Here is a 24,057-nt window from a genome sequence, read left to right as displayed (position 1 = left end):
ATGTAGTGTTTGGACAAAAAAAATAGTGTAAAATCTTTATACTCTTTGATTTGATTCTAAAATATCTTAATACTCTACTGCTTCTATTTTTACTTCTTTTTTTTTCTCAAGTAATTTAATGAATTATTTATGTATTTATGAGAATTAGAGATATTTTGTGAAGTGGTTGAGTGAATTAGTATGTTACACCTCTTACATCTTCCAAAAAAAAATTAAAATGTAAGATGTGTTTGATTCGTAAAATAGTAAGTATTGAACAGAACAAGATAGTAAAGAGAAATATAAAGAGATAATATTTTTTATATTCAAAATTAAAATAGATATTTACATATTTTTCATAGTTGTATTATAGTAAAAAAAAAAAAGTTATCTAACTTTTATCTTGTCTCTTGTTACCTATTTTGTCAAGTTTGATAGTTAATTTTTAAATCAAATATTGTAGAATAAAAGTTGTTCGGTCCAATCATCTAGTTTTAGTAGATCAAACACATCAGTAATGGATAAGCTAAGTTAATTAAATCACCCTTAAAAGAAGAGGAGATATTCTAGTACTCCTACTTTAAATCTAAAATTAATAGAATTTTATTAAAAATAATTAATTAATTGTGTTTTTAAATTGTGGCTTAACAGTTATTAAATATTTTTTTTTGTCTAGTAGTCTAGTGGAATATCTGGAGTTCGAACATCGATTCTTGCATGTATAATATATGTGATGTTTCTATCAATTAAAAAAACAAATATTAAATAAAATAATGTACAATAATTTATTTTTTGACACAAACTGTACAATAATTTGTTAAATAAATTTATGTCCTAAAATGTTTATTCTATATCATTATATTATATCTCTGATTTTTTATTCTTAGAAGGAAAAAAAAACATTATACGAGGTTATATTAGACAAACCAAATAATTTGCGCCAAAATCCCGTAAGATACTTCGCGCCACGGCTGCATCGTTTCGTAGATGCGTGTGTTGACTCAACAAACAACCCAACCCATTATACCGCAACGCCAAGAAAATAAATTTGTTTCGTACAATGACTCAATTCTCAACGCATTCATGTGGGGTGCTCTGGGCCTCTGGCTTGAGGCCAAAGTTTTTTCAACTTTTATTTTTGACATAGGATTTTTCCTTCTTCTAATACTTTTTTAGTGCGTAAAGAAAACCTTTTTTTCTTCTAGAGATTCTTTTTCTTATACCTATTAGTCTATCTTATCTTATATATATAAATAAAGCGACAAAAATTCCCATAAAAAAAAAAACCAAAGTTTTTTAACTTTCGATTAATTTCATTGTTGTACTTTTATTCGTTTACTTTTTATCTAATTCTAACCATTTTTTTAGTTTATTTATTTTATGATTGTATTAATTTGTTTAAGCTTTTTAAATTAATCATAATTTGAAAGAATGGTATTTTTATTAAAATAAGAAATTGTTTTAGTAGTTTTTATAAATAAAAAAAATTGAAGCAACTAAAACAATCTATACATTAAACATAATCATAGTTTGGCACAAAATGTGCACAAACTAAAGAAATTATGAGTGGACGTGACAGATGAGAAGGGGAATTTATAAAGTGATCTTCAATATTGTTATTAAAAATAAGGAGAGAAATTACAAATTGATTTCTTTGTTCAATTTTTGTAGAATGTATCCTTGATCGATAATTTGCAATGGTATTTTAAAAAGAAGATAAGAGAAATCAATTTTGTGTCTGTCAGGTCGGTTTTGAGCCTTCTCTCTGGCAGTTTGGGTTCGCGTGTCCTGTTTGCAGTCTGGGTCAAACGGATGAACAGTGTGTTACGTAAACTCGTTTTCGGCGGTGGAGGAACAAAATTGACACAACAAGAAGGAGGCGAAAGCTTTCGACAGACATGCCGACGAGAGTATTTGTTGTTGTCGTGAGTTCGCCAGTGGGTCAGTTGTTTTCATGTTGACGGGATCCATTTGACATTCTCATTCATGGTGGGTTCTATTTTTTGTTGTTTTTTGTTCTTATGCCACAGACGGAGATGTTGTTTAGATAGGCGGCTTCGCCTACTGCATGTTTTGTTGGAAGCTTTCTACGAGTTGGATTAATCAAGATCGGATTTGGCCTAATATTGCTCGAAAGGGCTAGGTGCACAGATACTCCGTGTTGACGAGGTAGTAGTCGTTTGTCGTGCTAACAGGTTCCTGTATGTTTTGGTGATTCGTTTGCTTGTGGTGCCTAGTCCCATTGATTGATATATCCCTCGATTTGGCTTTCAACTGGTTCTGGGTGATTTGGATTCACAACAAAACTTTTTCCTCAATGTTTGATAGAGTGATTTCATATTGCCTATTTTGTGTCGGATCTATCTCAATATACATATCATTCTTTGATTTCGGATTGTTAGCTTGAAAAAACCATAATCGCTTACTGCTTGGTGCAGGGAGTAGCGAGTACGTGAATCTTTCTCGTGTTGACGGTCATTTCATTCGCTTTGACATTTAGGACTTCTATTTTGTCTTTTAGGATTATCTACAAGTTGGTCTATTTTGTTTCATGGTCCTTGGAATCACTGTGTTAAGGTTTATGTCCCCCTAGTTATTGTATATATTTCTTTTTCTTTTTTTAATATAATAAGGATATATAGGCAGAGGACGGGGGCGAAGGTTGCTTTGTCCCCTGATGTTTAGATATTCTTCGTCTTATCAAAAAACTATAGGAGAAATCAAGTTTTTTTTTTCCAAATAGTTTAGTGGTTAGAATTTCAATTTTTAAGACAAATAAATAAAAATACAAAGTTCAAATTTTCATCGCTGCATATTACATATAATATCACTACAACTTATGCTCACCAGAACTGACAAAATAAGTTTCTAATAAATTAATTATCATGCTTGTGTTATAGTATTTTTTTTGGTCAATGCTTGTTATTATATTTGAATAGTAGAAACTCGACTGTTTTAGTCCTAATGTATTGTGTCAAAGAAAGGTCAATTGTACAAATGTTATAATAGCTTCCCAAAATAAATAAAATAGGATTAAAAATCATTCCTACAAAAACATTTGTTGGTGATCATTTTGTTTAAGCTTTTATCGAGTTAAAAGTTGAAATGATTATATATTTCACCTCGTTGTCCTCATGTTGAATATATCATACATACATACTATCTTCCCAATTACATATTGTTGCAGTTGGAGTGTAAACTTCAAAAAGAAGAGTTCAAAGCCCGATCGGTACAATGGATGTCAACATATTATTTTGTTAATACGTGGCCATGTCGATCTTCCCTTACAATGAACGACACGTTTTCTTTGGCTGAAAATGTATTAGAACCATGGCATGTCGACACACATTTACATTTACATTGTCTCTTTATTCATATTTTTTGAAGTATCACTACTTTTTTTTTTTGACAGTTGAAGTATCACTACTATTTAGTAGTATTATTTAACTCGGTGAAATAATGAATCTATGTATAAAGTTTTGCTCTAGTTAGTAGTTAGTGGATAATAAAATCGTTTTTTTATTTTATTTTATAGAATTAGTCGATTATTGAGTCAGATATTAAAAAGTAAAATCAACTCGAACGTAAGAAATATATACAACAGTAAACAGTAGATAATTGAAGAATATGTACAATGCACTAGGAAGAAAAAGAGAGAGATAAATTAAAGGATAAGGGACAGTGGACCTAACTCACCAAGAGCATATGCATTGGATTAGGCTTTGGCTAATGCTCCAATTGTTAATATTTATATATATGCAGCATAAATTCACTAGGCCCCCCACTTACTTTGACCCTTTGTGATTTCACAATGGCCTAATTATTGGTGCATAGATTAAACCATACCAAAGAGGTGACGTATTTGACCACATATAGTTTCAAGTTTCAACAAAGCATCTTATAAACAATGAAACATGCATGTTTCAATTCTTTATCCTCCACTATTAAAAGAACACAAGTGCATTTTTTCTATATATGTTTACTCTTGATCAATTAGATCATCATCTATTTTGTACTATTGTCAATGTAGTGTTGTTAAATAGTAGTCTAGATTATGAGGTGAGTGCTCCCTTATTTAACAATAGAGGCCATCATTTATTTGACAAGTAACAATAGTACTCTATCTTTTTTTGAACAATAGTGCATCTATCCATTTTAAAATAATACTAATAAGTAGTCCATCTATTCAATTATCACCATGTTCTCATCTTCACCTTATCTAGAAGTATAGCCAATGAAATTGATTAAATAGTTATATTCCTTATCTTTCTTACATTATGTTAATAATAATTTTTTTTTTTTATTTCAAAAGACAAACATGTTTATATATTAGGGGATATAGAAGTTATCCAATATCCCCCCATGTGACGTGATTAGTGAGGTAATAATTGGGACTAGTTTTCGTGTGCTTCAATCCTTCTCATGAATGTTATATGTCAAACCTTGGTGTTGATGTGGTTTTTTTTATGGCACGCCAAGAACATGTTGCATGGTACAAGTAAATCATGTTGACTATGGACTCTTCCTAACTTTAGCAACATTTAAGCTTAGTAATTGATGCACGCACTAGTAGAAAAATGACTTTTGGATAAGGGATTCCACTACTGGTATGTGAATACCAGTAGTGAAACACATTTAACCAAAGGATTCCACTACTGATATTTGAATACCAGTAGTGAAAAGTTCATAGACAAGGGATTTCACTACTGGTTTTCTTAAATCAGTAGTGAAAAGTAGACACGGTGGCATTGTTGTAATTACGTTGAAATTTGTTTTAATTGAATTTCACTACGGATTTGGTATTCACCCGTAGTGGAATCCCTTAACTGAGAATTAATTATATGCTGTTCTTTTCATTCAATTCATTCACGCAGCGTTCGTTTTTTCATCCAAACGCAGCGAAACGCAGTGAGCTAGACTTCATCTTCTTCGTCTTCGTCCCACAAATCCCAAATCGTGACTTCGAAATTCCAAATCATGGCATAAAACTCTTTGAAATCCCTAAATCCCAAATCCCTAAATCCCAAATCACAGCAAACACATAAAATTCTCATTGTGATTGTGATGTACCTTCAGATTGTGTTCAAAGAGGTTAGTTACGATTAGGTTTTCATTCTCGATTCAATTCTGAATTCAAATCTCATCCGAATTCATTCCTTTCTTAAATCTGCAACAGTAATTGTTTTCAGTTTTGAACTCAATCTGAAGTTTATTCGATTCATTAATTAATTTGTATTTGGTTATTTCAGGGGCGAAGTTAGAACGATGATGTTGCCGATACTTGCTTTGATTGTTGCAATTTTCATTCCAAATGGAGTTTTGTCAATTCCCTCTTCCACAGTTCCCGCATTTCTTTGGTCATCTCATTATAACCTGTAATTCATCTCTTTATGCCATTTGATTCATGTCTCTGCATCGCGAATAATTAGAATTAAAGTTAGATATAGCTAGAAACAGTAGATTTGTTATAATTTAGGAGATAGAAAAGTTTTCTGGTTTTCCAAGGGTTTAGGAGATGATGATAGTAAAAGTCGTGTGGCTTGATCAATCTCTTTATGCTGTTTCATTCATGTCTGCGTCGCTAGTAATAATCAGAATTATTAGATAGCTAGCAACGCTAGATTTGTTTTAATTTAGGAGATACAAATTTTTTGTGGTTCTCCAAGGTTTAGGAGATGATAGTAGAAGTCGCGTGCGTGGCTTGATCTACCGAGATTTAGTAATTAATAATAGTGTAATTCTAATAGATCAGCAATTTTAGGTTTCTTTTCAGATTGGCACCACATTTCATTCATCACAGTCATGGTCAGGCTGGGGATAGGTTTCATGGATTATTCAACAAAGTTTCATTCTATGATTTATGGTGGTTTTTAAGATGTATAGTAAGTAGAGAATAAAAGCAGAAGATAATCTAAAAACATAAACCAGGTTAGAATGAAAAGAAGCCGATAACCAGAAAAGATAAACAGGGTTAAAATGGAAAAATATGCAACACCCTCATCTTGTTCTTGTTGTGCTTAGTGGTAACAGTGTTAATATGCTAGATGCTTCATGTTTCATGTTTACATTATGTTGTTCAACAAATCAGAAAATTGTTTATATCTTTTTGGACCTCTGCAGAGTCTCAGACAATGGATTGAAGGAGTCTGTTAATTATCAGGTCATTTCTCCAAAAGACCTAGCAAAGTCTGTTTTATCTGAAGCAGGCTGGTCAAATTTTCTGGTATTATACATATCCACAACACTACTTTCCTATTATGTATTCCGCACTTCTCTTCATCCTTTTCTCAACCTTTATCAAGAAGAATGGCCTGCTATTTTGCTTTCTATATATATATATATATATATATATATATATATATATATATATGTGTGCTAGTATTTATTCAGTTTATGTTTCTTCTACAATTGTGTCTGCTGTTGTATTTTTAATTCCCTTTTTCAAAATTTATTTTTTTGGATAGTGCAAAGGGAAGAAATCTCAGGATCCTCTCGATCTGGCACTTCTATTTGTGGGTGGAGAGGTAATATCGTTCAAGCGTTTATATAGATAGTTTGTGATTATTATGAAGGTGTTTGTTCTTGGCAATGGTGAGTTCTTTTTCTAATTTTCTTTGGAATGCTATATGAATCTTCAGTTGTTGTAACAAAATTTTGTTAGATAGAAATTTATCGTGAGATAAGTGGTACGCGCTCAGAACATGTTCCTTGACTTTGTCTTTCCATTGTTCTATTGATATTTCTGTATAGATCTTATGTGGTATTCTAAGTGAATGTTGGATGTGTGTCATAGATCACCGCCACCTGACCAATTCTTGATGAATAACTTTCTCGGTTTTGGTATAAATCAAGTCCATTTTTTCTTGGCAATGTGCAAAATATGAATTGGGTTTAAAATTTTGATAAGTAAGATCATAGCTTTATTTATATTGACCGAATACAAGAATCAAATTTCTTGGTTTAAACCATTCCTTGATTGTTTTATGTTTATCCTTTTTGTTATTTCTTTTTGCAAAACAGGTCTGATCTTAAGGACCTTGGTGAGCTCAATATTAACTTTGAGTTGGTTACTCCATTCAAACCATTTGATCAGCTTCTCGGAGTTTTTCCTGCTGCAAGGTTTAATTGCTATCCCATTTTTCCCTTAATATTGTAACTTCAACAAAATGTAAGTTTATGTAACCTTGAAAATATGATATATCTGCAGCTCTCATGCTCTGCCCGAGCCATATAGGAAACTTATGACCGATCCAAACTTGCCAATTATTGACTTTTATCCAATAGGTATATCTATAATACAGCGCACACTCAAAAAGTTTTAGAAGTTTCACTGAATTATCTGTATTGCTCTCCCCTATGTAATTATCTGTATTAAGTAACTTACTGAATTATCTGTATCAGTTTCCAGGCAAAGAAAGTAATTCCTATAGCTCTTTATTCTCCATATGTCTATCTGTATTAGTTTCCATATGAATATTAAATTTTTAGCATTTCATTAGTAAGCCATGGATCCCCTCTTATGAATTTTTCACTTCAAAGGGTCATGTAGATAGACCTGCGCTACGCTGGGTCTTAGGACACAAGACACGAGCCCTGCACTTGGTCTTTTTGTTTTGTCACTCTTTACATGACAAGGAGAATAACTGAATCCATTGCAGAGATCTCCAATTAATATAAAAACAATGAATTTTTGTATGATATGTTTTCCTTTTCCTTGTAGTTAATAACTATACCACTTCTGTAGACTACATTATGATAGGCTATATAGGCAGTTCCTGCAAAAACGTCTATTACTGAGATCCTGTTACTTGTTTTTGTCTAAAAATGTTCTGTTGTTGTTCTCAGGGTTAAAACAATCTCTTTACTTTACTATGTAATGTAATTCATATGAGCATATGTTTAAGCATGTAAATTCTTAATTGTAACAGATGGTTCGATGGCGTCCTCATTTTTGAAGGCTTGTTTTTCATGTGGGGAAGACCCAAGTCAAGTTCCAGGATTTTTGCCAACCATCTTTTGTTGCATCATCTGTTATTGAATACTGATATTGTTTGAATTGTTCAAGAGATTATTGGAAGTTTCATATTAAAATCGTATAAAGTAGTGGGTTTCTCTTCTACCTTATTTGTTAATAGGACCTTTTTGTGTTCATCTTGGTATTTAACTGCTCTCTGATGTGTTATGAGAATTGAAGCTTATAAGATATAATCTACCTATACTCATTGTTGTTTGTTCTGTTACGTGAATTGTGAATTTTGTATCTAACTTTTTTGTTAAATTTTCTTAGAAGAACCTGCTCAAAAGTAATTACCCGTAGTGGAATCCCCAATTCTTGGAAAACCATACATACCACTACGGATATGTGTAAATACCCGTAGTGGAATCCCCAATTCTTTAATAAAAAACTGGAAAACCATACATACCACTACGGATATGTGTAAATACCCGTAGTGGAATCCCCATGATTTATATTTAAAAAATTTGAAACCATACATACCACTACTGATATTCACTATAACCGACGTGGAATCCCATACATACCACTACGGGTAATTGGAAAAACCGACGTGGAAAGTCCATAATTTTAAATAATAATTAAAGAAGAAATATACATACCACGACGGGTATTAAAAGACCCGACGTGGAAAGTCTGGACTTACAACGACGCCAGCATTCACTACGGCCACGGCCAGTAGTGGAAAGTCTGTTTGGCCAGTAGTGGAATCCCCTTTCTGCACTAGTGACGATTAAGAAGGAGGAAAGGAAATGTGGTGTTAGTGTGTTATGGGTCCCTCCCCTAGCGATTATGGCTCTCAAACTTGACCAATATTTATTTTTTGTTTATCATATCTTTAGTTATATTGTGTGTCCTATAGCTATTTATTGAACATTGTGTTTTTGGCTAGTAATTTCTAAAGAGTGTTTGACTTTCTATCTTTTTGATTATCCCTCTTATTAATGGGAAATTTCTAATTTTTGACATTGTCTCCACCCCTAGGAATGTTATCAAGGTAGGTTAGTATATGAATTGGGTTTAAATACCTTAGGGTAATGCAATTCCATTAAAATATTTCAACAACAACTCCTTTAAAGTTAAATAATAAGAGAGGTTAATTCTTTGAGTGAAAAAACAACTTTAAAGTTAGAGACCAGAAGAAGATTAATTCTTTAAAATAATACTCCCTACGTCCCAATTTGATTGATACGGTTGACTGTTTCACGCATGTCGATGCATAACTTTGACGATTAATATTTTTAATTGTATAATAGTAAAAATTATAAAAATTTGATATTTTGACAATACTCATCGAGACGAATCAAACATCTTATAAGTTTTTTTTTTTTTTGAAGAAGCCAAAATGGAATATATTAACACAAACAGTCTTCCCAGCACAAGACGTACCGAGATAGACTAATATTTATTTTTATTTATTAGTAAAAAAGTAAGGTCAAATCAATATATGTGAATATTGCACAACAGTCAATTGTGTCAATCGTATGAGTTGGTGATTCATGTTGATGCCTTTCTTGTTGGAAAAACACTAGTGTTGTGCCATGTGTTACAGAATCCTATGCTAGTGCATGGTTGTGCCACATGTTGCGGTCCTCAAATAACTTTGGAGCATATGAATTAGGTTTAAATAAACGGCTTATACAACTGCTATTATTATAGCTTAACATGAGAGTTTACATCATAAACAAATTTTTTATCAATAAACATGCTTGGGGGATTAGGCTATGACAATTGACAAGTTGACAACAAAGACACTAAGAATAGAATTGAGCATAAAATATAATATTAGAAATTTCGCCTGATAAAAAATAAAAATAAAAAAACTTGAAAATTTTGAAAAAAAGAAAAGAAAAGAACTCATTGGTGTGTTACTTACTATTGTGTACATTGTTGTTTCTCTCCAGGCTGGACTATGTTTCTATGTTGATAGTAAGAGTAGTAACAACGAACGAAGGGAAAGGGATCAACCTCTTCTCTACGCACTCATTTCTCACTTTCAGTACAAAAGTAACATTGCAACAACATGAGCGTCATCGACATTCTAACCCGAGTCGATTCAATTTGCAAGAAATACGACCGATACGACGTCGTTAAGCAAAACGATTCCAATTTCTCCGCCGACGATGCATTCGCCAAACTCTACTCCGTCGTTGACGCCGACATCGAGGCTGCACTTCAGGTATTCAATTTCATTTTCATTCTATCACAAAATTCACATTGCATACTAACTAATTGATGATAATTTTTTGTTTCAATATTGAGTTTCTTATAAGAAGATTGTTAATTAATTATGTAATGTGGAATTAATTTTGTGTAGAAAGCAGAAACTGCTTCTAAGGAGAAAAATAGGGCTTCAACTGTAGCAACCAATGCTGAAATTCGTCGTACTAAGGCTAGGTTACTTGAAGAGATCCCCAAGTTGCAGAGATTGGCAGTAAAAAAGGTTAAATTGTCATTGGAGTGTCTTTTTCTTTCTGATATTTTGGTTGGAATGAATGATGAATTCATTATATTCGCATATCACATTTGTAGTAGTGTATGTATGTTTGAATTTAATTTACTGTGACTTTGACAGATTACTATAATTTTGAGCACAATTCCACCATGATTTCATCGAATTACTGTTGTCATAAAATATTTGCCGCCTGTGTTATTATCTCAGATAGGTCGATTGATTGTGTCCTTGCACAGTTGGTAACATTAATAGCATACAAGTGTGTTCAAAGTTAATGACATAATCATTATTAATTTGTTAAATTGGTACTTTGTATTCACAGGTAAAGGGGCTTTCGTCGCAAGAATTTGCTGCCCGTAATGATTTGGTTCTTTCATTGCCAGAGAGGATCCAAGCTATCCCGGATGGGACCCCTGCTGCACCCAAACAAACTGGAGGTTGGGGAGCTTCTGCCTTACGTCCTGAAATTAAATTTGATTCAGGTAATTGAAATAAATGTCCAAGTTTAATAGCTATACAGGTATAGAAGTTCTTGAAGATGTTTTTTAATTAATTGTTTCTATTCATTTCTGTGTATTATTTCAACACAGATGGCCGATTCGAAGATGGATACTTTGAACAAACCAAAGAATCAAGTCAGTTTAGGGAGGAGTATGAAATGCGTAAAATGAAACAGGCAAGTTGCTTTTTGAAGTTGTAACAGAGAGCTGCTAACTTTTGCATGATATTATATGTAGAGTGTTAACTTGGACATGGTTTTGAATCTAATTACACAGACCTTTTAGGATCAAGGTTTGGATGTGATTGCAGAAGGATTGGATACTTTGAAAAACATGGCACATGATATGAATGAGGTCAGATATTTCCTTATTGTTTAACATTCATCCTTTGTGTGTGATATTTTTTTTTAATGTTTAAGTTTGTTATATATATTTTATTTATATATTTCTACATATGTGCAAAATGCAGGAATTTGATAAGCAAGTTCCACTGATGGATGAGATTGACACAAAGGTGAAATTCATCAATTTCTTCCTGTAAATTGAAGACTCTGGAAATATGGAAATTGATGTTCTCAAAACTCTGGAAATTAGAAGCTGAAGTTAACATGGTGTTATGATTTTTCGTCTTTACAGGTGGACAAGGCATCCTCTGACCTTAAAAATACCAACGTTAAACTTAAAGACACAGTTACCCAGGTTATTAGCTCATCCAGTCTTATATTTCCATCAATTTATGGTTGCATCAGTGATAGATTTCTTGTTAAATCTTATATGATCTTTTGTTTTCATCCAGCTACGATCCAGTCGAAACTTCTGTATTGATATTGTTTTGTTGATTATAATTTTGGGAATTGCTGCCTATTTGTACAAGTAAGGCTTCTTTTTCTCTTGTACAACTCAAAAAATATGCCAAAACTGTATCGAGTTTTAGTCCAGTTATTCTGTTACTGCTACATGTCTCTCTTTTCTACTTGAGTATTGGAAATGTAGGTGTTAACTAATATGCTTAAGTGTGAACTAAAGGTCCATGTTTAACTTTTTTTTTCCATCTGAAGACTTTAAAATGTAAAATTTCATTTGGTAGCTTTAATAAGCTGCCCCTGAAGTTAGAAATGAGGCGAGTGGTTTCTTAACAAAAGCATATTAGCATAATGTCTTTATTAGGCTGGTTAATCGACTACAGACAGATAAAAAGCTTAATGAGAGGGATTATAATTCTTCTGATGTTTTAGCCTTTCAGGTTATCTATCTATTTCTCATTCTCATGTCTTCCCTCCTCGTATTCTATCTTTTAAATACTAAAATTAAAACTACAGTATGAGTCAGTTTTCAAGCAATTTATTGAAACATTTTATGTCCTGTTTGTACTTGAATTAAGGATGTTATTCTCAATTTGAGGCTTTGTTATTGTTAATGAAATCTTCAAACTTCTGAAATGGTTGCTTTTTGTCTGTTTCTGGTACCTTTAATATCATAGCATGTTTTAGGTGGTGCTTACTATTACTAGTATTATTTATTTCGTTTTTGCTTCAAGAGATGAAATATCATTCTGACTTGCTTTGCTTTTGTTGCAGTGTGCTAAAATGATACGACATACTTTTGTTGCAATGTGCTAAAACAATACGACATACAAGGCTGTTGTATTTATTCTTGTGGTATACGTGTATTTCTTTTTCTTGTATTTTCCTGAGAATATCCTCTGATTCTTTATATATATATATATATATATATATATATATATATATATATATATATATATATATATATATATATATATATATATTTTAAACATCTTGGTGTGAATTTTTCCTTCCACTTGTCCATTATAAACAGACTATGCATGCCCATATGCTGCCTGTCAAATAGTTGCGGATATTTTTTCTAGGATTTATCGACATTTATTCTGACTCTTGCATCCCATCTTTTTCTTTCGTTAGGAACAAAGGATAGAAGGCGGGTTATCGAAATTATCAAGCTAAAAACAAGACTAGAGAAAACATGTAGAATCTTAGTGTGCAAATAACTTTTTGTGCTTGTTTTGTGCCTTCAATATTTGTTTGCGGGCGCAATTGTTTGCCCCAAATGTTCCAAAAAACCATGCATGTTCTTAAATTGTACTTTCGTTTTTTAAAGATCTGTACATTTGAAGTCATGTCGGAGGGACGAAAGTTTCTCTTTTGTTTTAATTTACAGTAACTTTGAAATCGTGTGATATGTGAAGAAATCCACCATACTATACACATTATCACAACAATCATGTTGGCAAAAAATAAATAAATAAAGGACAAAACTTACATGCATTTCCATACATGCATTTCTTACTTTTCCACTCACAAAGAGGTGGTTATTTGTGTTTTTTCATTTTGAAAAAATAAAAGAAAATTATTTTTTAATAAAAAAAACTACCTCTTTGTGAGAGGAAAAGTAAGAAATGCATGTATGGAAATGCATGTAAGTTTTGTCCATAAATAAAAGCCTTCAAAATTCAAACTTGAATGTTGGACATCCCCAAGTTATGCCTATCTACTCTAAAAAGCACTGTCTTGCTTTCTTTACTTGTAAATCTTCACCAGGTTACCTTACCTGTCAATGATTCCTAGCTTGCAAGGGCCGTATACCAGGTTGCTGCTGAGCTCTTCCAATCCCCATATATGATATTCTTGATACCTTAAATATACAAACATGAAACAAGGTTGCAAATTGCAATTACTTTTCAAATATCTTTTCAGATTCCTTAAGTTAAAAAATTTAAATACTGTGCATACATCTTTGTACACGGCAGGGACAAAGTAGTTTCCAATACCAAGCCATTGTTTGAACTATGTTAATTACAAGTATATTATATTCCTGAATCCAAGACCTCGGTGTACATCTTTTAGTGCAGTGGATTTCCAGTACTTACAAATAACTTTTTTATCAGTGATGATAAAATAGAAAGAAAGCTATAAATAATTAAAATTTGCATATATCAACAATTTAGTTCCATTATGGTGGAACTTTATTCTTCAAACTGTATTTCACATATACAATATATACACACACTACTAAAATAATACTCTATTCTTTCAGCTAAATACTAAACTACTATGTCCTGCAAAGAATAATCACACATCAAAATACATTCTTCTTTATTTACATATAGAATTCACTTTCCATCTATGAACCTTACAGGTTCTATATATGCACACAAATAAGCATGTATGTACATACACCTAAATTACTTATGTATATCCAGTAAAGGCTAAGCTATTAAGCTCATGAGGTTGTATGATTGAAGTCCACTGATCAAAGTTGTAGAAATTGTACTCTTTGTTTAAATCTTTCTCAAGTCTCTCCTTCACACTATCACCTTCTCTGCTTAGATTTTTATTGAGGACAGCATAAAAATCCATCTCGATATCATCTTCGACAGCTTTTCTCTTCAGGGGATTGAAAAATCCCTCAGTTGCAGATGATAAGAACTGTGCTCCTATTATGTTTAAGTTGTCTTTGTCTTCATAATATGAAGCATGGGGCTTTGCATTGTCTGAGGCCATACAAATGGAACTAGGCAGAACAGTCTTAGAAGCCAAAATATAAGGTAACAATGGGTATTCATTCTGCACATAGTTTTTTACTGGTTCAGGATTAGAGATCTCATTCATTTGTTGAAACTGATTTGTTGGTTCATAACTTAGTTCATTTGAATCTTCCCAGCTGCTTCTTGGACTTCCTATTTTTTGTCGAACTCTGCATAACACCCACTCATCCAGCTGAAGCAAAAGACGAAAAACAAAAGAAACTGTCAAAACTTCATACTATCATACCGGCTTATAAACCACAAAATATTCTAAACTATGTAGCATTGAAACTTCGTATTAAAGGCATGACTAACATGCATTAAGTTTCTTTAGTAGACGTCGAAGTGTCAGTGTTATGCTCAATGTGTGTCTGTGTATGTGTCGGTGTTTCATAGATTTTAAAAGATGAAAAATTGAACTCATGGAATTGACCTACTCTCATAGAACCACTATGCTTAGAATTTGAGATCATTGAATCATGCAACCTATACTCATGCATAATCCAGTCAGTTTTAGATCCTTTTGGTGGACGACCCTTATAGAACACAAGGGCTTTCTTCACTCCAATGCTTTTCAATCCACGTGAAGTAAGAATAGGTTTATCAGTTCCAGTAGCTTTCCAATAACCTGCACCAGCTGCTCTATTAGGCCTCAATCCTTTGGGATACTTTCTGTCCCTTGGAGTAAAGAAATACCATTCTTCCTCTCCAAACAAAGCTTTACCTGTTAAAATGAAAAGTTACCATTCCTTATTAAACATTCATCCAAATGAAAACTATAAATTAGTGAAGTTGTTAAAGACAGACTTGGAAGCTCCCATGGATTGTATTTGTAAAGATCTATTTCTGCTATGAATGAAGCAGGAAGAGGAGATGAATTCACTTTGTTTCTTAGATAATGAACAATGAGTTCTGCATCAGAAGGATGAAATCTAAATCCAGGAGGGAGTTGAATTTCGGAGTGAGGATTTTTGTCCATGATACAATGTCAACGTAGGAAACTAGGAAATTTATTATTCAGTTGCCGATATTATCGACCAAAATGGTTGTAAGCTTGGAATCACTGTGCATAGATTATATATATGTGTGTATGCTGTTTGATCATGCAGACAAGGACAATTATCTTGTAATATAATACTAGGTAGGTGTGTATGAAGAGAGATGGGGAAAATAACCTTTTTGTCCCTTGCTATATGACAACATTCTTCAAAAGATATATTTAATCAGCATGATTACTTTGAGATTTTGACAAAAGATTGAGTCCTATGGTGACCAAAATCAGGTTACATCACAGGATACAGCTTGGTTTTAAACTTGAACGACCAAGTTTGTCAAATATTTCTAAATCAAATTGCTTCTCTTCCTCAAGTTGTAAGCAATACGTTGGATTTCAAAATTAAAAGACGTGGTTGTGGGTCAGAACTTCATATAATTGTAGATTCGTAGGGCTATACGGGGATGTGACATAGATGGAGCTTAGCTCATGTAGCATGATATAGTGACCAGCTAAAGAGGCTTATATTGCCGACATGACACAAGTGGTAGATCATACATGTTTTAGTTTCCTTACTATATGGTTAAGGGTTCAGTCACTTAGCATTTCAAGTATGAATGGTATTAGAGTTGTGGTTCGGCTTGGTGGAGGGAGGGGAGCGAGAGTGGATTCTGGTATTGGATCATTTGATCCGATGTTTCTTTTGAGTTTCTTCGGACTCCCCTACACATGTACAATGTATGGAAAAATGTGGTTAAGGGTTTGAAATGGTTAATGTTAGAATCATTTTGTTATTTCTTGTGGGTTTTGGCTATGTTTTTTGTTTTATCGGTGGTTAGAGTTGTCAAAATGGGTCGGGCTACCGTGTCGACGCACTGACCTTGTATTTTAAGATGGACCAAACTTCAAAAAAGCACAGGAAAAAACGGTCGTATCTTTCTGGGCCAGCCCACCGAGCCTATATTTTTCATGGGTTGGTGTGGGCCAGCCCGTCGGGCTTGCAGGTTGGCCCCTTAATTTTTTTTTTTCTAAAAAAATAATTTAAAAAATAGAGTGTATCCTCAATTGTTTTCATTCTCAATGGCAAATTTAAAAAATTTCCTAAATTTTAAGGGTACAATTGGGTTTTCGTATGTCATAACCTTTTTTTTTCCTCCTATTATTCCTTGTTGAAAGAACCCTAACTTTCATCTCAAGCTTCAGCGTCAAATGATTTTGATTTAACTTTAGTAGTTATTGGCAAAGAATCAGAGAATGATGATGATTTAGTAATGTTAGAATCTCATCCGGTTGGTAATACAAATAATGTTATGAGGGAGACTCTGATAAAAATAAAATACTAAGAACGAAAGGACAAAAACATTTGTTATAAAATCATGACACCCACTTATTTGATGTATAATAATTTCTGTGATATGTAATTTTATTGTCCATTAAATCTTTTTTTTAAAAGAAAAAAATAAGATAAAAATTAGTCGGGTTGACCCATCATGCCACACATAGCCCCACATAGCCCATTACTAATTGGGCCAGGCTCAATTTAGCAGCTCATGAAGAAAACATGCCGACCTACTAAAACCCCTTAAATGGGACTCTTCTCCGCTATGCTCATTATGCTTTTAGCTCCACTTGCTTTGCTACACTCGATCGTCCACCTACTTATCGGTGAATATGAGTCATACTCAATGGTTACTGGTTACGTTGAAATAGATCTCAGATGAAAACAAATGGTAACAAAAAATGTAATTTAGGAAAACTTCAGAGTTCAGACACATAGCTTAAGGGTGTGCATTACCGGCAGGGAGATTCTATTAGTTTGGAAGATTACATCAGAAAATAAATAATAGAGCAAACAGGTTTCAAAATAAAATGATGGGCATGTGGGAGATGGATATGCTTGTATTTCCTGTTTTCTCTACTGAATAGCTGATGATAGTTCCATTGCACAAAACTCCAAGAAATGGAACATGAATGAAAGCACCATAAGACCAACTTGATTCTGTAATTTGGCTTCTTCTTCTTGGAATTAGCCAATTTAACTCAATGTCCCCAATTTATGTTCTCTCCTTATTGGACAGGTTGTTTTCACATTATTCTGTTTTTTAGAATTTTAATTTAATAAAAATTATTCAATATATGTATTTGATATTTATTATTATTTTAATTGATTAAAATCCACATGACATCTTGTCACAATTTCGTAAAAAATAAAATAAAATCTTGTCACAAAGCTGGGGGACCTCCAAGTTGCCAAGTCATGTGAAATGGAGCTGGGCACCTCCAAATTAAAAAGGGTAAATTTGAGGACTAAAATTGCACATTTAAAATTAAGGGTTCAAAATCACACTATTAAAAAATTAGAGGGATTAAAACTGCATTTAAATTTTTTTATTATTATTATTATTAGATGAGGGTTATATTGACTCCAAGAGTAAGTTATAAAAATTATTATTTAATTTATTTTTTCTTTTTAGAAAATTTATATCAGATATATACAAAGTCAAGAGCATTATGATAGAAAATGAAATGTATGGAAAACATTTACAAACTGGCATGACATCAAGGGGTTCCGGAGCGTGTTCGGGAGGTGTGGTCGGACAGAACCCCAAGCTTTTAGGGCAGCAATATATATATATGTGTGTGTGTGTTATAGAAAAATTGAATAAGTAATATGAATATTTTTTAGAAAAAGAAAAGGTTTACACTAACGTACAATACAAATGAGTGTGTGTTATAGAAAAAAATTGAATAAGTAATATAAATATTTTTTAGAATAAGCATAAACTCCAAAAAAAAAAATGTTTACACTAACATATATACATACAATATAAATAAGGACAGATTTCCAATTAATTAAAAAAATATATAATTATTCTGTAACATATTATAATTAAAAAAACGGAGCATTAAATTTATAATAAGAGCAGGGCACCCAAAATCTTATAGGGATAGGGTTGGGAATAGGCCAGGCGGCCTACAGGCGTCTTCGGCCTGACCTGTTTAAGTCTGGCCTGGCCTGACCTGTTTATTAAAAATGTCAGACTCAGGCTTTGAAAAGAGCCTATTTACATAAATAGGTCAGACTCAGGCCTTTAAAAAAGCCAACAAAGCCTGATAGGCCGGCCTGTTTATATTTAATAATTATTATTTATATAGTAATTGTATTATTGCATACTTAATAGACTTTGTCGTAATCGTATTTGTTATTTTATTAATTTTTAATTCTTGTGTTAATCATTTTATTAGTTTTTTCTTAATGTTGTAGAAATTATAAAAATTTAAATGTGAAATAGGCTTTAAGGCCTGTTTAGCCTATTTAAAAAGATTATATAGAGGCATTTATGTAACACAGACTTTTAAACAGACTACAAGGTCAGGTCAGACTTTAAACAGACTCAGGCCAGGCAAAAAAAAATTGCATTTGATAGGCCATAGACCAGGCTTAGGCTTGAAGAAAAATTGTAGGCCAGACTCAGGTCTGTCAAAGCCTGACCTGGCCTATTCCCAATCCTATATAGGGACACTGCATGACATATATCTTGCGTGTGTGACATGCATGGGGATTGAAATTGAAAATGATATTACGTTACCTTTGAAATATAAATGTTCAAACCGAGGCTTTCAATTTGTTTTATGTATAACGGAAGGCATCGAGCTCTACACCAGATTTTGAACAATTTATGTAACATACAAATTACTCTCGAGTGCTGTATATATATACATCTATAAATGAGAAATGCTAATTAGTGCTTATGAAACAATTGTTAAGTGTATTAATAAAGAATTATTAAGTATATGGAAAATTAATAAAGAAATTTCACTTTAAAATTTGTACATTTTGTTAGATAATAAGTTAGCGGACTTATGCTGTTTCAAAAAAAAAAAAAAAGTTAGCGAACTTATGCTATTGGGCTTTTTAAGTTTTTTAGTCACTAGTCTAACAAAATGTACTATGTTGTTAAGCTATATAAAGTGCACCAATGTTATACCAAAAAAAAAAGTGTGCTGATGTTCGATCGAATTGCTGAAGAGGTAGATGGCTTTGTTACAGTAGACTAAAGTGGTCTTGAGAACGAGACAATGTAATTCGAGAAGAAGATTGTGTAACCAACATGATTTAAAAATTACACTGGGTGTGTCAGGGATTTCGAGAGTCTGTCATAAAAAGGCTTGTGAGTTAAAAATAACACAAATCTCAGATTTTGAGAAATTGAATAAGGTTAAAAAAAAACTCATATCTAGTTTTCTCCGGATTGAAGATTGATTAATTTTTTCTGGGTGAAGATTGAAAATGGAAGATGAACAAGGAATAATTGATGAAGATCGACTAATTTTTTTTAGCTTCAGTTTTTTTTTTGTTGTTAATTTGTAGTAATTCATTTTTAATTAAGTTTTGATTTTTTTTTAAATTCTAGATATTTTGGAGACGCGTGTCACATTGTTATTGGTCAACTCATTAAAACAATTGGACCATATCATGGCATGTCAGCATTCCGTTAATTAAACTGACGGCGGGGATTAAACTTGATAACGGAAAAAAATGTAGGATATTTTTTTACCATAAATAAAAAGTATAGACTATTCTTGACTATAAGGCAAAATATTGGGACTAAAAACATATTTAACCCTAATTTATTTTTTTAATCAATACTTCAAACTGAACAACATAAATTGTTTTAACATCAATATTGTTAATTATATCAATTTAAACCCTTGGGCCTCACGCTGAAATTGGCCCAAACATGAATTAGAAAAAAAGCGCAGGTTATGGTTAAATACAATTATTTAGGTTCCATATTGTCTGTTTTCTGGGTAGCCCCTTAGTTGATGAGTTACTTTACAACCTAGAGGTACTTGATTCGAAACTTGACATAATCAAAAAAAATGATTCGGATGAGGTATTTCAAAATACCTCTCTTTTTGCCGCAAATTAGTTGTCACCGACTTTAATCTCTTTATCATTCTCTCATATATTTTGTTTCATACTCTCCACTTGATTTTTTTACTCAACCCCTCAAGTTGAGACTTAGAGACAATTGTAAAATGTTAATTTATTAATATCACTTTAATTAATAATAATTTCTTTTTTGATTTCTTTTTTGATACTATATAGCAAACTTGTATAAAGATCATAATTTATCTATTTAGAGCTTGCATGTGCAATGCATAATTTATCAATTTCAACAAAACTCTTTACTATTGCAATTTATCTAAACTGGAAATAATTTAAGGGCAAGGCTTTCTAAATCTTGTGGCAATTTTATTGTCATCGATCTTTAGACAATATACATTAATTGATTAGAATTCTATTTTGAAGTAGAATTAGATAATATATATATACAAAGTTACATATTGACATGTGGAAGAGATACTATATAATTAATTTAGTTTACATAATTCTTTTCCTAGATATACACTATTTAGTATAATAGACAATTCAACTGCTTTTGTCTTCAAGTATTTGGAGCTTCTCACGATCTATTAATATAGATGGTATATGTTTCTTCGTCCCCCATTTAAGTATCGTATTCCCATTCCCCACAAAGAGGACACAAACTTTAATATTTGGAGGTTCTACTTGAAAATTAAAAATGATCCTATAATAGGAAAAACCATCTTTTCTTAAAAAAGAATTGTCTCTATTTAAATTATAAATATATAAAAGAGACATATAATATATATATAATTATCATCGTAAATAACATCAAAAAGAGACATTGATTAAATTTGTTGCAAAGATTGAATTTAACGGTTTTATTTTTATTTTTTTTCGAAACAAGAAAAAGAGAAAGCTAGGTTGAAAACTTATAATTATGAATCTCAAGTAGATTGACATCCTTTTAACCATCCAACAGACAACCTATCTCGCAAATATATTAAAAAGAAGAAGAAGAAAAATATAGGAAAAAGAGCTCAGTGCTCCAAAGAAAAATTCACAAAATCTATATTTCTGGAAACCAAACCTATTTCTAGCAAAAGCATGACCGGTATTAACAAGAATCGCATCTCATCAATGAGAGAATTGTAATTGAAGCCCAATATTAGCAATATCATCATCACAATATGACTGTTTTTTTATATAAATGCGAGAAATAGTGAAAATTATCTTCTTTATAAGCACAACACAATTTAACCAATATGATTTCTTCGCTGTCAATGAATCATAAATGAATTTTTGAAGGCAAGAGTGACCATTAAGGAATCAGTCTCAATCCAAAGTAAATTTCAACCCTTCGAATAAGCAATTTCAATCATCATCATCACACCAACAATCTCAACATGGAAAGCATAAGAGATACCAAGGTTTTTAGCAAAACAGCCAAGCGTAACAACTGAACTATATATCTCTAAAAATACATCCACGGGAAGATAGGTCTGGACCCCCTAGAGCAGCCCTGTCAGTGCTGCATTCAATCCAATATGCTTTAGGAGGGTACCGGTAAACTTCTCGGACGATATAAGCATCAAGTGAATGAACCTTTATCGAAGTTGTAGCCTTGGTAAAATTATCGGTGATAGAAACACTAGCACAAATACGATTAACAACGGTTTGAAAATTAATCTTTTTTATCATGGAGACGAGCTTGGTTGCGAACCAAACAAAATAGTATTATAGTAAAAAAAAAATAAAAAAATAGAATCAACAATGTTAACGATACCTGGAAACACCACCTCACCACATTGCTTAAACCAACTTTTATCATATAAATCAACAATTAGTGCCCATTGAAATGTCAATAATTATATGTAAAATAGAGTTGAACTAATGTCAAAACTTTCTAGCAAATCTATAATCAATAAAAGTGTGATGACTAGCATCTATGTTAGACGATAGACTCACATACTAACACAAGAGGCGATATTATATTGCAACCTCTCTAATTTTGATGGAGGCATGTGTTGATGCCATATAAAATTAGCCCAATGAACACATCGCCCAAAAGGAGTAAAGTGAAGATATGCATCCTTAAAAATAAGCAAGCCAGATTTGGAGGGAGACCACATTAATTGATCTTCACAAATAAATTTGGAAATATATGAACTTTGTGGAATAAGGATCTAAGAATAGGAAATTCTTGAAAAATATTGGTACACGAAAAAGACACCAAGCATTGAGGTCTAAGAACAATGCTTTTAACAAGCTTCACCCTACCGAATATAGAGGTCTTCCAAGCAGATAATTTAACCATTTTAATTTGTAATATGACTAGAAATAAAATTATGCAAAAAAAATATAATGTTAGGATTTGAATCAAGGACTTCCATATAGATAAATTAACGATATAACACTATTAATTGGGCTTGGGCCTCATAATTTAGAGACTTCAAAATTTGATGGTCCAATATCATTACACACTCGACACATGACATTAAATTCAGCATGCCCGCACATACATAATACATACATGTTCAAAATCTAAAGTATAATCAAGAGTTAAATATATATTTTTAGTCACTGTAATTGTCTGTTTGATTCTATGAAAAAAAGTGGCAGAAAAGAAAATTACACAAATCAATGCATGAATTTATACTAACTTTACTCTAAGTTCATGCATTGATTTACATAATTTTCTTTCCTTTCACATATCAAATTTTCTTCAAATTTTAATCTCTCTATGCTTTTTTTAAAATTTTCTTAAAAAATTCAAATAGTATAGTATCATGTTTTAATGTTCTAAAATCAAGTAACAAAAAATAAAGATTAGTAGTACCATAAGAAGGACCCACAGAGTTCAATTTTGGGGACCCTCACAAAGACTAAGACAGAGACAGAGTATCACGGACGGTCCTATCAGTCTAGCATTGGAAAAAGAGAGCCCACGTAGCAGTGTCACTGTTTGTGCATGAATGCTCCATTGACGCTGACCTACAATCTGTTACAGTGTCTCGCATGCTAAAAAGGAACCTTCACTGTAATTATGGTTTAATCATTAAATACCAGCCAGCTTATAAAGGCAAATCACTTTTCTGTTACCCCCTCCCTCGTATTCAAGAACATATATAGCCATGTCCACATGCACATATTCAAGTAAATGTGCAAACAGGATTAGTACAACTGTACTACTACTACATGGTTTCTGATCTCAAACATGTTCACATGATCATCAACATCTAATCTTAAAGAGTGTCCGACACTCGTTACTAGTTAACAAGACCCTTTTATATTAAAAAAAATTAAACACTACTATTATAATTTTTAATGCGTTGATTTTAGGTATTTCCATAAAAACACTTACTATTTAAAATCTTAAAGAGTATTTCGAGGACACTCATTAACATTTGCCTAAATAAAATATTCTTTGTCCCCGTGAGCATAACACAGTTGGTAGGAACATTGCATATACAGGAAACATGAATCGGTGTTCGAATTCTGATACTCTCACTTTTTCACCTTAAAAGGTGAAATTCTATACATTAAGCTACTAGACAAAAAAAAATACAGCACTCTCTAATTTTTTTAATAATAAACTATCAATGAAAATTATTTTTATATCTTTGTCCCCATGAACTTAACTCAGTTGATAGAGACAATGCATGAGGTCAGTGTTCGAA

General features: G+C 32.2%; 4 protein-coding genes across 5 annotated transcripts; 3 read left to right on the top strand and 1 right to left on the bottom strand.

Annotated features, from left to right (window-relative positions):
• Positions 1–5,207: 5,207 nt before the first annotated feature.
• Positions 5,208–6,556, top strand: LOC123892935. Its single transcript, XM_045942821.1, has 3 exons — positions 5,208–5,354; positions 6,100–6,202; positions 6,444–6,556. The coding sequence occupies exons 1-3, from the start codon at positions 5,245–5,247 to the stop codon at positions 6,531–6,533; spliced, it is 303 nt and encodes a 100-aa protein (XP_045798777.1). The 5' UTR covers positions 5,208–5,244; the 3' UTR covers positions 6,534–6,556.
• Positions 6,546–8,017, top strand: LOC123891660 (5'-3' exoribonuclease 3-like). Its single transcript, XM_045941573.1, has 5 exons — positions 6,546–6,570; positions 6,730–6,739; positions 7,000–7,098; positions 7,187–7,263; positions 7,908–8,017. Exons 1-5 carry the CDS (start codon positions 6,546–6,548, stop codon positions 8,015–8,017), a joined length of 321 nt encoding a protein of 106 aa, XP_045797529.1.
• A 1,807-nt stretch (positions 8,018–9,824) lies between these two features.
• LOC123892934 (syntaxin-71-like) lies at positions 9,825–13,137 on the top strand. 2 transcript variants are annotated; one of them, XR_006803315.1, is made up of 10 exons: positions 9,825–10,172; positions 10,311–10,436; positions 10,771–10,930; positions 11,039–11,124; positions 11,234–11,302; positions 11,418–11,462; positions 11,585–11,647; positions 11,745–11,821; positions 12,526–12,606; positions 12,889–13,137. XR_006803315.1 is itself a non-coding variant. In XM_045942820.1 (9 exons), the coding sequence occupies exons 1-9, from the start codon at positions 10,017–10,019 to the stop codon at positions 12,536–12,538; spliced, it is 795 nt and encodes a 264-aa protein (XP_045798776.1). In that variant the 5' UTR covers positions 9,826–10,016; the 3' UTR covers positions 12,539–12,656. The 2 variants fall into 2 exon arrangements, 1 of the variants encoding a protein (XP_045798776.1); XM_045942820.1 differs by lacking the exon at positions 12,889–13,137 and having other exon boundaries at positions 9,826–10,172; positions 12,526–12,656.
• Positions 13,138–13,880: 743 nt separating this feature from the next.
• LOC123892933 (NAC domain-containing protein 2-like) lies at positions 13,881–15,698 on the bottom strand. The gene is made up of 3 exons (XM_045942819.1): positions 15,318–15,698; positions 14,948–15,234; positions 13,881–14,703 (listed from the first exon to the last, which is right to left on the bottom strand). The coding sequence occupies exons 1-3, from the start codon at positions 15,487–15,489 to the stop codon at positions 14,173–14,175; spliced, it is 990 nt and encodes a 329-aa protein (XP_045798775.1). The 5' UTR covers positions 15,490–15,698; the 3' UTR covers positions 13,881–14,172.
• Between the last annotated feature and the right edge of the window lie 8,359 nt (positions 15,699–24,057).

This window comes from Trifolium pratense, linkage group LG6 (genome assembly GCF_020283565.1).
Source record: "Trifolium pratense cultivar HEN17-A07 linkage group LG6, ARS_RC_1.1, whole genome shotgun sequence".
Taxonomy (NCBI): Eukaryota; Viridiplantae; Streptophyta; class Magnoliopsida; order Fabales; family Fabaceae; genus Trifolium; species Trifolium pratense.
The sequence above is the reverse complement of the archived record's forward strand: the minus strand, read 5'-3'. Positions and strand labels throughout refer to the sequence as shown.